General features: G+C 49.5%; 1 protein-coding gene across 1 annotated transcript in view; it reads left to right on the top strand.

Annotated features, from left to right (window-relative positions):
* LOC111836002 (kielin cysteine rich BMP regulator) overlaps positions 1 to 13533 on the top strand; it is a 33038-nt gene that overhangs the window by 3973 nt on the left and 15532 nt on the right. The window contains exons 3-23 of the mRNA XM_072709880.1: positions 407 to 963; positions 2152 to 2224; positions 2701 to 2954; positions 3190 to 3355; positions 4468 to 4544; positions 5032 to 5128; positions 5241 to 5323; positions 5621 to 5714; positions 5852 to 5925; positions 6264 to 6443; positions 6742 to 6835; positions 7357 to 7439; positions 7971 to 8064; positions 8146 to 8225; positions 8310 to 8395; positions 8722 to 8812; positions 9112 to 9211; positions 9795 to 9880; positions 9949 to 10042; positions 11266 to 11418; positions 11483 to 11589. Coding sequence (XP_072565981.1) covers positions 407 to 963; positions 2152 to 2224; positions 2701 to 2954; positions 3190 to 3355; positions 4468 to 4544; positions 5032 to 5128; positions 5241 to 5323; positions 5621 to 5714; positions 5852 to 5925; positions 6264 to 6443; positions 6742 to 6835; positions 7357 to 7439; positions 7971 to 8064; positions 8146 to 8225; positions 8310 to 8395; positions 8722 to 8812; positions 9112 to 9211; positions 9795 to 9880; positions 9949 to 10042; positions 11266 to 11418; positions 11483 to 11589 — 2723 coding nt within the window. The remainder of the gene's footprint in view (positions 1 to 406; positions 964 to 2151; positions 2225 to 2700; positions 2955 to 3189; positions 3356 to 4467; positions 4545 to 5031; positions 5129 to 5240; positions 5324 to 5620; positions 5715 to 5851; positions 5926 to 6263; positions 6444 to 6741; positions 6836 to 7356; positions 7440 to 7970; positions 8065 to 8145; positions 8226 to 8309; positions 8396 to 8721; positions 8813 to 9111; positions 9212 to 9794; positions 9881 to 9948; positions 10043 to 11265; positions 11419 to 11482; positions 11590 to 13533) is intronic.

Raw genomic sequence — 13533 nt, 5'->3', positions numbered from 1 at the left:
TAATCTTAATTTTAAATTTCTCCGGCAAGAACCAAAGATGGCTGCTCTGTAATCTTTCATCTTTTTGCTGAAACTGGGCTCTGACAGCAGCCTTTGTGAGCTGGGGGGGGGCATCAGCAGGCCCAGGCCAAGACATGAGCGAAGTGAGCAGCTGCTTAGGGCTCAGTGGCCACCAGGGGGCGCCCATCTGATCATCCTGGGAAGGAGGATGACAGATGACAGATCGGTTATTGTATTTTGGTTACGGCGCTGAAAAGAGCCGGCCAGCCCTGGCCATCAGGAATGCGATGGGGGGAAGGTGGCCGTGTTGGACTCCTGAATCATTGTAGAGGCTGTGTGGGGATGACAGATAGCTTCTGGAACTTCGTTTTGAGGAGCTCACCAGCTCCGGTGTCTTTGGTTGCAGTCATCGACCTCCTGGAAGCCCTGAACATGACCCGCTCCATCAGGGGTGTGACGAGGGCCAAGGGGCTGGAGCCCGGGGTCCCAGCCTGGAGGCTGCACCAGCGGGCCCCGCCCCTCACCCTGCCTCGGGATTTCTCTGTCTACTTCCTCAGCTCTGTGCAGGGCGCCATCGGCTTCCACTTCATCGCCCAGCAGGCCAAGAGCTCGGATGGAACGCTGATCTCGCTGGTATCACCCGCCGCCATGAAGCAGGATGGCCACCCACTGATCCGGCTCCTCTCCAGCACCCGCACCAACCAGCTGCAGCTGGACTACCGCACCGCAGCTGCCCTGCATCCTGCCAGCCTCCGCTTCCCCGGGGGCACGCCCTTCGCCAGCGGCCGCTGGGCCCGCGTGGCGCTCAGCCTGGAGACGCACAGGGTGGCGCTCTTCATCAACTGCGAGGAGGCCGTCGTGTTGGAGAAGAGCCAGAGCGAGGAGCTTCTCAGTCTGCTGCTGCCACTGGACCTGGAGATCACCTTGGCCAGCATGCCGGGCAAGAAGGCCAGCAAGTTCCTGGTGAGGTGGCCATGGCAGCGATCGGAAGGTTCAGGCTCTGCGGGCTAGGGCGCTGAGCGTGTGCTCAGTAGGGCGCTGGGTCAGATCTCAGACTCGGATAGGGCGCCGAGCGTGTGCTCAGTAGGGTGCTGGGTCAGATCTCAGACTTGGATAGGGCGCCAAGCTTGTGCTCAGTAGGGTACTGGGTCAAATCTCTCACTCGGATAGGGCGCCGAGCATGTGCTCAGTAGGGTGCTGGGTCAGATCTCACACTTGGATAGGGCGCCAAGCGTGTGCTCAGTAGGGTGCTGGGTCAGATCTCTCACTCGGATAGGGCGCCGAGCGTGTGCTCAGTAGGGCACAGGGTCAGATCTCAGACTCGTATAGGGCGCCGAGCGTGTGCTCAGTAGGGCGCTGTGTCAGATCTCAGACTCGGATAGGGCGCCGAGCGTGTTCTCAGTAGGGCGCTGGGTCAGATCTCAGACTTGGATAGGGCACTGAGCATGTGCTCAGTAGGGTGCTGGGTCAGATCTCAGACTCGGATAGGGCACCGAGCGTGTCCTCAGTAGGTCGCTGGGTCAGATCTCAGACTCGGTAGACCGCTGGGCCATTCAGCAAGCAACAACTCCAGGGAGACTGGCTGATTGACCCTGCCTTCTTGTACATCACTTTTGACACAAGTGTCTGCTAGAATAGATTAAAAAATGTACATTAGTCATTCGGCATTGGGGTCGCTGTGATGGCCCTTTTCGGGTCTTGGCTGTGAGAATGACGTGTCTGCCTGATTTGCTTTGATGTGGGAAACTGACTTGGGGCATTTGGAGGGGGTGTGAATCACCCCCCCAGCAGGAAATGCTGGAAATGCCCAGCGCAGAAGCCACACTCTCCGACAGAGCCAACGGGGGCCGCTCTAGCCTTTTCCGCCATTTGACACTGGTGTATTGTGTAATGTTTCACTGCTGGGGGCCACATCACTACAGAATTACTTCCAGCAAAGTGTCCTATAAACCGACTTAACATGGAAAATGCTTGAGTGAGCATTAGACACAGTCCCGGGTGAGATGAGCAGCCAAGATCACCTGCGCAATGTCACATTATTTATTCATCATTTACTTATTATGAATATTCCCATGTATAGTTTGTTTATCATGCATAACTTTACCCGGAACATCAAAGGTGTAAACGTCCATCTTTATGGGCTTTTTTCAGGGACACTTGCAGAGAGCAGAAGTTTCCATGTCGGGATACCAGAGACGACCCTGGCACTGTGAGAATGCATCAGGTAAAGTGGGGTTCAGGACCGGAGCAGCCTGGGCTCTTCTGTGAGTTTGGTTGGCGAGGAAACAGTGTCTCACTGTGGATTGTTCTCATGCAAACGTGAACATGCATATATGTGCCACCTTCCCGCTCGGTCACAGAAATGCCCCCCTTCTGTCACTTTTTGGTGTCTTTCGTCAGCTTGGGCCTCAGAGATATTGAGGCATATGCGTGCGTGTCCTGCATTCCTCATTGTCAATCACCTGGTGCCCAGGATTTGGCTCTCACCAGTATGGCCCTTAACCCCCACTCCCCACCCCCTGCAAATAAAATGCTCCTCGGCTGCTGGATGGACAGCTGACCCTGTGCTCAGACCACCAGCTTCACGTTTACCTCTATTTGAGCATGATGGGACATTTGAGAACTAAAGAAGCAGGCCTGTGTGTTCATATAGGGAATGAAACATTTCCTTTCTTTCCGTTTCTCCATTCTGCTCTGCAGACCTCCTTCCTCCCTCCATGCTGAGTCAGAGATCTGCGCAGACATACCTTGATGGCCCCCACCAAGAGATCTTCAGCCTGCACTGGGAACCGCAGTCAGACATGGTGCAAGATCAGCCTCAGCGCACTCCTCTGGGACCTCCAGGGTTGCCACATGGATCAAGGGCACCTCCCAGTGGCCAGGAAGAGAGACTGCAGAGGCTGGAGCAGCAGTTGGAAACACTCCGTGTCATGGTGGACATGCTTAAAGCCCAGGTGAAGCATCAGTGAATCAGTGAATGTGTGAAGACATCATTTGCTGCGGGTGTCTGGCGGCCGTTTGCCGTTGGTGATCGTGGTTTTCTACTGCTATTTGTTCTTAATTTTTTTTATAAACCTTGAGGAGACTTTTTTGAGATTTTGCTTTGTTCATAGAGGTACATAGTGTTCCACTTACCTTCACCTAACAAGCTTGTGTCTGGTGGCTGAAGCGTCCTTGTGTTGTGTGCAGAACACAAAGTTGCAGACTCGGGTGGAAGACCTTGAATTGTGCGAGTGCCGAAGGTCCACCTGCTTGTGGGATGGGCAGGAGGTGCAGGATGGTGCACGATGGGAGATTAACGGGCAGGAGGTGTGTGCCTGCACTGCGGGCAAGGTGCAGTGTGCTGTCTCTGATGGTCAGTCATACCCCCGCCTCTGTGCCCCCTGTAACCCTGAGCAGGATAAGCAGGTAGAAGATGGATGGGTGGATGGATGGATGGGTGGATAGGTGGATGGATGGATGGATGGATTTTATTCTTTTTGGCCTTTATTGACCAAGAGGCAAAGTATGTTTGGAACCCCTGTCATTCTGCTTTCCTGTGCTATGCTGTGTTATGCTATGCCATGCTATCCTATGCTAAGCCATGCTGTTCTATTCTATGTTATGTTATGCTGTGCCATTCAATGCTGTGTTATGGAATCCTATGCCATGTTATGCTGTGTTATGCTGTTACACTGCCATGCTATGCTATACTATGCAATGCCTTACTATGCCATGCTATGCTATGCTATGCAATGTCTTACTATGCCATGCTATGCTATGCTATGCAATGCCTTACTATGCCATGCTATGCTATGCTATGCAATGTCTTACTATGCCATGCTATGCTATGCTATGCAATGCCTTACTATGCCATGCTATGCTATACTATGCAATGTTTTACTATGCCATGCTATGCTATACTATGCAATGCCTTACTATGCCATGCTATGCTATACTATGCAATGCCTTACTATGCCATGCTATGCTATACTATGCAATGCCTTACTATGCCACGCTATGCTATACTATGCAATGCCTTACTATGCCATGCTATGCTATACTATGCAATGCCTTACTATGCCACGCTATGCTATACTATGCAATGTTTTACTATGCCATGCTATGCTATGCTATGCAATGCCTTACTATGCCATGCTATGCTATACTATGCAATGTTTTACTATGCCATGCCATGCTATACTATGCAATGTTTTACTATGCCATGCTATGCTATGCTATGCTATGCAATGCCTTACTATGCCATGCTATGCTATGCTGTGTGATGATATTCTGTCTATGTAATGAATTGAGCTATGGGTGCTTCAAGACAGTTGGATACATAACACATCAATGTCTTGAAAGGCTACAAAGTATACATGTGTGTTGCAGAGCATCTGTATGTCTGTTGTTCATGAGCTCACAGTGACGCCTCAGCTGATACCCCAGCTGAGTTTGTCAGCGCTGCCCTCCCTGTCTGCCCCCAAGGCTGCTTTGTCGGCGGTCAGAGGTACCGTAACGGAGAGGGATTCCGGCCGGACGCCTGCTCCAGCTGTGTGTGTCAGGTAGACTGTGCCGCTCCACGGAGGCTCAGACGTGCTGCAGCTTTGCGCGTCTATGACCAGAGCTTCATTCATTCATTTTTATTATTATTAATACTATATATTTTTCATTTTTATTTATTTATGTCCTTTATATGCCTGTTCAGAATGTTCTCTTTATTATTATTAAAATGTATCTGTACTTGTCTGTGTTACTTGTAAGCTTTGAGTAGTTGCACTGTGCGTTGTAAGCTTTGAGTAGCTGCACTGTGCGTTTCTTGGTCTGCACTTCACATACCTTGCTGCTCCATGCCCCAGTACCTCCCCCTGGGATCGGTTAAGTGCGTCTTACTTTTTGCGTATACTGCTGATTAACTAATAGGAAGCGACTGGAAGGGTTTTGGGAGCTGCAGCCGGATGCTGAGCATCTGCACTCAGAGTGGCCTGGAGCAGGTGGTGAAGGACATGTGAAGGTCATGGCCACTAATCCGGCATGTGCTCTGCTCCTCAGAGTGGCGCAGTACAGTGTGAGAAGGTGCAGTGCCTCCCCCTGTCCTGCCCGAAGCAGGACCGGTCCCCTGGGGAATGCTGTCCCGTCTGCCTCACAGGTCGGGCTGCACTGGCTGTGGGCCCCGGGGCCAAGGTCGGGGCTGGAGGGCCCTCGCGCCAAATGGTGCCGATATCAGTAAATTCCCTGACAGAATTCCTTTTCCTTCCAAGGCTGCGAGTATGAAGAGAAAGTCTACGAAAACGGCGCCATGTTTGTGTCTCAGAGTAACCCCTGCATGAACTGCTCGTGCTCCGTAAGTCCCTTCCTCCAACTCTTCTCCTTTATCCTTTATCACTGACATCATGATAGATCTTCTCTTGCATGAGTCTTGAGTTCTGCCTGGTGGTGTGTGGCTCAGTGGGTTAGGACTCTGTACCTGTGATGAGATGGTCACAAATTCCATGGTTGGCAGAATGATGTGGCTGTTGGACCCTTAACCCAGGGACTGGATAAAAGCACATTTAAAATAAAATAAAATGAAAGTTCTGCTGATGTGTATGCTGAGGTCCTGGAAGGTCACCTGACACACTGGAATGCTCTCTTGTCTCAGGACAGCCTGGTGAGATGTTCCCCGGTACAGTGTCACCGCCCCCAGTGCTCGAACCCAGTCGAGATACGTGGCCAGTGCTGCCCTACGTGCTCAGGTGCACAGAGATACAAACGTTGCCATGTGGAACATCTCTGGTCAGGCCTGCAATTACTCCATGGTTCCACTGCCATTGACCGTGTCGCTGTCAGCACACACAGCAGGCCGCTGAATGACTGAAATGTCTCTCTGCAGCGTGTGATCTGGACGGGCGACCAACCCGAGACCCCTTCACCACCGCCGACGGCTGTCAGACCTGTAGCTGTCAGGTCGGTACACCCACGCCATTCACAGGCTGGAAAAGTGTGTAGGCTGAGAAATGCATACGAGAGGTGTTCCGTAAGGGGGGGGTTTGCTCTGTTTTTCATATGAGTCTGTTCTGCACAAAGTACTGCTTTACAACTTAACAATTAACTTAATTAGGCTGGTAAGAGTGTGTGTGTGTGTGTGTGTGTGTGTGTGTGCGTGTGTGTGTGAGAGAGAGAGAGAGAGTGGGCATGTGTCCTGTGTGTTTTCAGTAATGCACCCCTGGTTCTGCACCCTGCTGAAATGCACTGTATAGATCTGTGCAGGGTTGTCATTGCTGAAAGCATCTCTCTCCTTTCAGGGAGGTAATCTATCCTGTGTTGATGTTCACCTCTGCCCTCGAACCTGCAGCCATGGGCTGAAGCCTCCCCTGGACCCCTGCTGCCTGGACTGCTCCCGCTGTGTCTATCGAGGCCGCGTATTCCTGGACGGGGTGTCCTTCCTGGACGAGCAGGAAGTGTGCAGACACTGCACCTGCACAGTCAGTGACACCCCTCTGTAGAGCCTGGGGGGCGCAGCCGGCTTTGGGGCTTTCCTGTGGCTGTCAGCTGTGCTTTGTGCTGGGATCTGTTAGGACGTACTCACTGCTCTCTCTCTCTGTCTTTCCCCCTCTCTCTTTCTCTCTCTTTCTCTCCAATCCTCCCTCCCTCTGTCTCCCCCACTCCCTCTCCCCTCTCTCTCGCTCTCTCCTTTTCTCTTTCCCTCTCCCTCTCTTTCTCCCCCCTCCCTCCCTCTCTCTCACTGTCCCACGCCCCCCCCTTTTGGGCTCCACACAAAAGGTTGGGAATGTGGTCTGTATCACCCCACGCTGTCCTGTTCTGCAGTGTACAGCTGTCGAGACTGTTGACGGGGAGTGCTGCCCCAGGTGTAAAGGTGCGTCCCCCCCCTTTGGGTTGGGTACAGGCCAGGCCGCCCATCCCCCCCGTTTAGGCCTGAATCTGCTGCCCCAGGTGTAAAGGTGCGTCCCCCCCCTTTGGGTTGGCTACAGGCCAGGCCGCCCATCCCCCCCGTTTAGGCCTGAATCTGCTGCCCCAGGTGTAAAGGTGCGTCCCCCCCCTTTGGGTAGGCTACAGGCCGGGCCGCCCATCCCCCCCGTTTAGGCCTGAATCTGCTGCCCCAGGTGTAAAGGTGCGTCCCCCCCCCTTTGGGTAGGCTACAGGCCGGGACGCCCACCCCCCCATTTAGGCCTGAATCTGCTGCCCCAGGTTTAAAGGTGCGTCCCCCCCCTTTGGGTAGGCTACAGGCCGGGCCGCCCACCCCCCCATTTAGGCCTGAATCTGATACAGAATCTGTTTATTCACCAATGTTTCTGTACTTCATGCCAGACAGAGCCGTGCAGTAACTTTATCTCTTAGTGAGGGTTTGTTCAATAACGCTTCAATGTCCCCCTGCAGGCTGCCAGGATGGCGCAGGCCTCCATGAACATGGCTCAACCTGGCGGCACCAGCACAGACTGTGTTCCATCTGCACGTGTTCGGTAGGATGGCTGTGCCCTGTGCTGTGCCCCTGACATCACAAGTTACTAATATCTAAGAGAGGCTTTTGGGGTGTCCGGTATACTCGCCAGAGTAATATAAGAAACGATTTCAAGGAATCCTGTACACTAACCAGAGTAATATCTTAGAGAAGATTTCGGGACATCCTGTATACTCACCAGAGTAATATCTGAGAGAAGACTTCAGGGCATCCTGTATACTCACCAGAGTAATATCTGAGAGAAGACTTCAGGGCATTCTGTATACTCACCAGAGTAATATCTGAGAGAAGACTTCACGGTATCCAGTATACTCACCAGAGTAATATCAGAGACGATTTCAGGGCATCCTGTATACTCACCAGAGTAATATCTGAGAGACGATTTCAGGGCATCCTGTATACTCACCAGAGTAATATCTGAGAGAAGACTTCAGGGCATCCTGTATACTCACCAGAGTAATATCTGAGAAAGGGGAATTGAGTCACAGTGCCTCACAGTCCCTCACTGTGACTCTCCCTGGCTTCTTGTCAGGAGGGCCAGGTTCAGTGTGTGGAGGAGCAGTGTAACATCTACTGCAAGAACCCTGCAAGCCCTCTGCCAGGGTCTTGCTGTCCCGTCTGTGATGGTGAGCTTTTTTGTGGTGGGGGAGCACTGACATCCTTCTGTGTGGTATGTGTGTCTGTACTGACCACTGCCTTTGCTCCAGGTTGCAGTGTGAATGGTCTGGAATTTCTGTCTGGGGATCAGATTCCCACTGCGAATCGTTGCCAGGAGTGCATGTGTGTGGTAAGTCAGTCACACTCTGGAACTTTCTATATTTTCCGACTTGATCATCTGTTAATCTCTCTTTTCTTTCTATCGCATCTGCAGAGAGGAGACCTCCGCTGTGCCCCTGTCCCATGCTCTGTGACACCCTGCCGGAACCCGGTACACCGACCTGGAGAGTGCTGTCCACGGTACAAACACCCTCAGATGGCTCAGGCTTTTAGCTGGAGGGCTTTGCACCTCGCAATGGAAGTGTCATGCATTACTGTGTAATGTTGTATGGAAGAGGGTCTGTTATTGTAAACATGGTCTAGAGTGGTGTGTCTGAGAACAAGTGTAATACTACTACCATACTATACCATACTGCACTACACTATACTATGCTATGCTGTGTCACACCACACTATTCTGTAAATAATGCACTGTACTTATATTAGTATGATGGCTGTGAGTGTGTCCCACTGTCTGTCTCTCTGTTTGTCTCACTCTCTCTCCATCACTTTTTTGACTCACATAGCTGCGATGGCTGTGAATATGACTCTCAGCTCTACACTGACGGGCAGAAATTTGTCTCCTCCCTGGACCCCTGCGTGAGCTGCCACTGCCTGGTGTGTCTTCATGGCCTGCTTTGATGTGGAGGGTGGTTCTATGATTCACTATGCTGAAAGCCATACACAGTTTTTAAGATATTTTGAATTGTGACTCCCAATCCTCTCTGATGTACCTGATGGATGATGTGTTTTGGTAGAATCACAGAGGTGAAAATTAGTTGTGATCATACAGTAATCATCATAAGAGCCTCACAATTCACCTCTTACTTGTCTGAACAGCAGGACGTGTTAAAATGATATAATCAGGAGTCAAGAATGTGCTGGAAATGTCCCGTGATCTGTGGCTTGCTGCACAGGCTGGCCTGGTGTCCTGTGAGCGCCTGCATTCAAACTGCGCCCCCCCGGCCTGCAGCCATCCTGCCAGAATACAGGGGCAGTGCTGCCCCTCCTGTGACAGTAAGTCTGATCTCAGCAGTGCAAGAAGTGCTTAGCATTCATACTTAAGGAGAAGTCAGTTAGAAGGAACTGACTAACAGCCTTATCGTCAGCTATGGAAAATGGCCAGCTGCTCAATGCAATCATCATTATTCCAGTAGTAGCTCTAATGCTGCTAACTTTGAATACTGATAACGATTAAATATCGGATGTTTTAGGTTTTTGGTTAAATGATATATCGTGCACCTCCACAAATTGTTTGTACCATCTTCATAAGGATAGTACGTGATGCAAATTATTATTATTATTATTATTATTATTATTAACAATGGGTCTGAGCTCTGTGATTGATTTTGCATTTGATGGTGAGTCTAGGCTCTGTGATTGAATTTGCCTGTGAGGTTGACTTGACTCTCTGAACAGAGGTATGCATTAACGTTGTGTCTCATTTGGCATTAATCACTATACTCACCAGAATAATACCTGAGAAAGGCTTTCATAGTGTCTGGTGTACTCTTCAGAATAATATCTGAGAGTGTCTTCTGGAGTATTTCTCAAGATGAAAGCATATCTGACTACAGCCACTGTGTTTCTTCCTTCCTAGCATGTGAGTATGAGGGAAGGGTCTACATGAACGGCAAGACCTTCACGCCCCCGGGGATCGACCCCTGTCTGCAGTGTACTTGCCAGGTGAGTCCCTGTGCTTGCAAACACATCTCAAGATGGTGTTGTTTCACTGAGGCATATGTCCCTCGCAGGATGGCAGTGTGAGCTGTCACCAGCAGCAGTGTCCTGCAGTCCAGTGCCGCAGCCCTGCGCTCGACCCCCAGCTATGTTGTCCTTTCTGTAAAGGTACCTTTTTGCTGTCCTGTTCTGCACTGCCATCTGTAGATAAACCTGTCAGCTATGTTCCTGTCTGTAGAGAAACCTCTTGCCTGTATCTCTATCTATAGAGAAACCTTTCAGTCATGTTTCAGTCTGTAGAGAAACCTTAGCTGTGTTTCAGTCTGTAGAGAAACCTCTTGCCTGTATCTCTATCTATAGAGAAACCTTTCAGTCATGTTTCAGTCTGTAGAGAAACCTTAGCTGTGTTTCAGTCTGTAGAGAAACCTCTTGGCTGTATGGCCATCTGTAGAGAAACCTTTTTTTCCTGGGCTGCCATCTGTAGAGAAACCTTTTGACTGTGTTTCAGTCTGTAGAGAAACGTTGGCTGTGTTTCATTCTGTAAAGAACTCTCTCGGCTGTGCGGCAGTCTGTAGAGAAACCTCCTGGCTGTGTTTCAGTCTGTAGAGAAACCTTAGCTGTGTTTCAGTCTGTAGAGAAACCTTAGCTGTGTTTCAGTCTGTAGAGCCTCTTGGCTGTATGGCCATTTGTAGAGAAACCTTTTGGCTGTGCAGCCATCTGTAGAGAAACCTTTTGGCTGTGTTTCAGTCTGTAGGGAAACATTGGCTGTGTTTCATTGTGTAGAGAACTCTCTCGGCTGTGTGGCAGTCTGTAGAGAAACCTCCCAACTGCTTTGGATCTTTGTAACTCTTGTTGGTTTGATACACTTTCCTGGAAACTCCATGCATTCTATCACTCTTAATCTGCTTATGTGGCTGTTTATGATGACTTTGTCTCTTAGCTCTGCACTAATTGTTCTGACCATCTGAGATTTTGACTCATTTGACTGCCCAAACTGTCAGTTTCAGCTTGTGTTAAATGTCTCAGATTTACAAGCCAGTACGCCAGCCTTGTTTGTCAGCTTGTTTCCTTGTTCTGTTTGCTTGTGAACTCAAACACTGATGGCCTGCACTGGATCCAGCCGCGCTTGCAGCTGCTTAGCCACTCCTGGCACTCGCATAGCCTGTCTCCTCACAGTCTATTTCCTGTGGGTGGTTTCTGCTCCTGGAGTTTCAGAAAGCTGCAATCGGTTTGCCAGGTCGGGCTCTTGGTTGTGGCTGAGTGTACGGTACCAGTGTCATCCCGGCTGAGAGGAACCGGGGCTTGGAGCTGATGACTGCTCCAGCTGCATCATTAAGTCATGGAGATAATGATCATCCAGTGCGGCTTCAGCCCTGCCTCTGTCTTTGCAGTGTGTGTGGTGGACGGGATGGAGTTTGAGGAGGGCACACAGTGGCAGCCGGACGGGCAGCCCTGCAACAGCTGTACATGTATCGATGGGGAGCCCATGTGTCGGGTGTCAGCGTGCCCCCCAGCATCCTGCCTGCATCCCAGCCGACTCAATGGTGAGTGCAACCTGTTTGGGGGGGGTGGGGGGTCAAGACGTGTAACGACCTCGGTCTCCCGCAGGCAGCTGCTGTGCTACGTGTGACCACTGCACATACAACCAGCGACTCTATGACAGTGGACAGGAGTTCACTGATCCCGACGACATCTGTCAGCGGTGTACATGTCAGGTGAATGATGGGCGGGGCCGAAGGACTGATGCAAGCAGCCGGGGAGCGAGGGGTGGGGCAGGAGAGTGATGGGCGGGGCTGGGGAGTGACGGGCAGGCCGAGGAATGATGGGTGGGGCTGGGGAGTGACAGGCAGCCCGAGGAATGATGGGTGGGGCTGGGGAGTGACAGGCAGGCCGAGGAATGATGGGTGGGGCTGGGGAGTGACGGGCAGGCCGAGGAATGATGGGTGGGGCCGGGAAATGATGGGTGGGGCTGGGGAGTGACGGGCAGGCCGAGGAATGATGGGTGGGGCCGGGGAATGATGCAAGCAGCCGGGGAGCGAGGGGTGGGGCAGGAGAGTGATGGGCAGGGCTGGGGAGTGACGGGCAGGCCGGGGAATGATGGGTGGGGCCGGGGAGTGGTGTTCGGGGCTGTGAGAGGTGGGCGGGGCAGGGGAGTGGCCTCTACATTTCCTTTATCACTAGTCAGTATTTAAATTTAAAGGGAGTGTCTTTAATAGAGGTGTCATTGGTGAATGTTTAAGTGAAGGGAATGATCTTGGTCACAGTTGTAATAAGTTCAGTTTGTTCACAGAGTGATTTTTCATTCACTTTGTTTACTGAGTGATTCTTCATTCTCTGTTCATAGAATGATTTTTCATTCACTTTGTTTACTGAGTGATTCTTCATTCTCTGTTCATAGAGTGATTTTTCATTCACTTTGTTTACTGAGTGATTCTTCATTCTCTGTTCATAGAGTGATTTTTCATTCACTTTGTTTACTGAGTGATTCTTCATTCTCTGTTCATAGAGTGATTTTTCATTCACTTTGTTTACTGAGTGATTCTTCATTCTCTGTTCATAGAGTGATTTTTCATTCACTTCTGAGTGATTCTTCATTCACTTTGTTTGCTGAGTAATTCTTTTTGCATTTTGCTTTTCTGCCCATTGTTGTATTGATGTCCCGAAGAGTATATATGCAAATTTAATTTAGTTGAGTATAATATCAAATGACATAAAATATATACTAAAAAGAATAACTAACTCTGAGTATTGATTAAAGTCTAAATATTGGCTGGCAATATTGGCCAAGATTGACACATGGGACAGATGCCAATACCTTCATTTTTAATGAATGTCAGCCAATACCGATACGTTAATCAATATTCTGTGCGTCCCTAACATTAACATTAAACTTAAAATGAACCACCTCTCAAAAAGAATAATATCCTCAGGAGCCCCCCCTTGGTGTGCGTGTTAGGGATGGGCATACGAGGCGGAATTACTAGTTAACATTCGTTATTCAAATAATTTCCGACTAACCCCATCCCTGCTCCACTTGAAATGTCTGTGGAATATGGATGAAAATGTTCATTTCTTTCCATACAAAATGAAATATTACTTGTTGAAACAAAATGATGACGGAAGAGTTTAAAAAGTAGTTTGAATAAATTGAAACTGATATTTAACTGAAGAGAGCTCAAATACAGTACCATACAATGAACTTTAATAGCCATATGGCAAGTGTTCATTTCTGTATTTTTGTTTGAAAAATTGCCAAATAGATCTTATCTGCCAATAGAACCTGCCTTTATTGAGTAAGGCAAATCAGTAGTTTACATTATGCTTAACACACCAAAAAGTATCTATTGGTACATCGACCACTCTCTCTTAACTTAACATTTTATTATGAATGAATTTCACAGACCATGAATTTCAACATCTGAATGTACCGACTGTGTGAGCAAGGAGGAGTGTGATTCTGTTTGGCTGGGGAGTGTTAGCAGAGCTCACGAAAACAGAGCTGAGTGAACTCTGAACAAATAAACAGCAAGCATTGGAGCAGTCATCAAAGGATAAATTAATCATATTGCTTGTAATTAATATTTAAAATAGCTAATTTATTATTCAATTTTATACACTTGAGTATTTAAATATTCAACAATGAAGGATTTAGAACAAAT

The sequence above is a fragment of the Paramormyrops kingsleyae genome, chromosome 3 (assembly GCF_048594095.1).
Source record: "Paramormyrops kingsleyae isolate MSU_618 chromosome 3, PKINGS_0.4, whole genome shotgun sequence".
NCBI classification, from domain to species: domain Eukaryota; kingdom Metazoa; phylum Chordata; class Actinopteri; order Osteoglossiformes; family Mormyridae; genus Paramormyrops; species Paramormyrops kingsleyae.
This window is presented reverse-complemented; position numbering and strand designations above follow the sequence as displayed.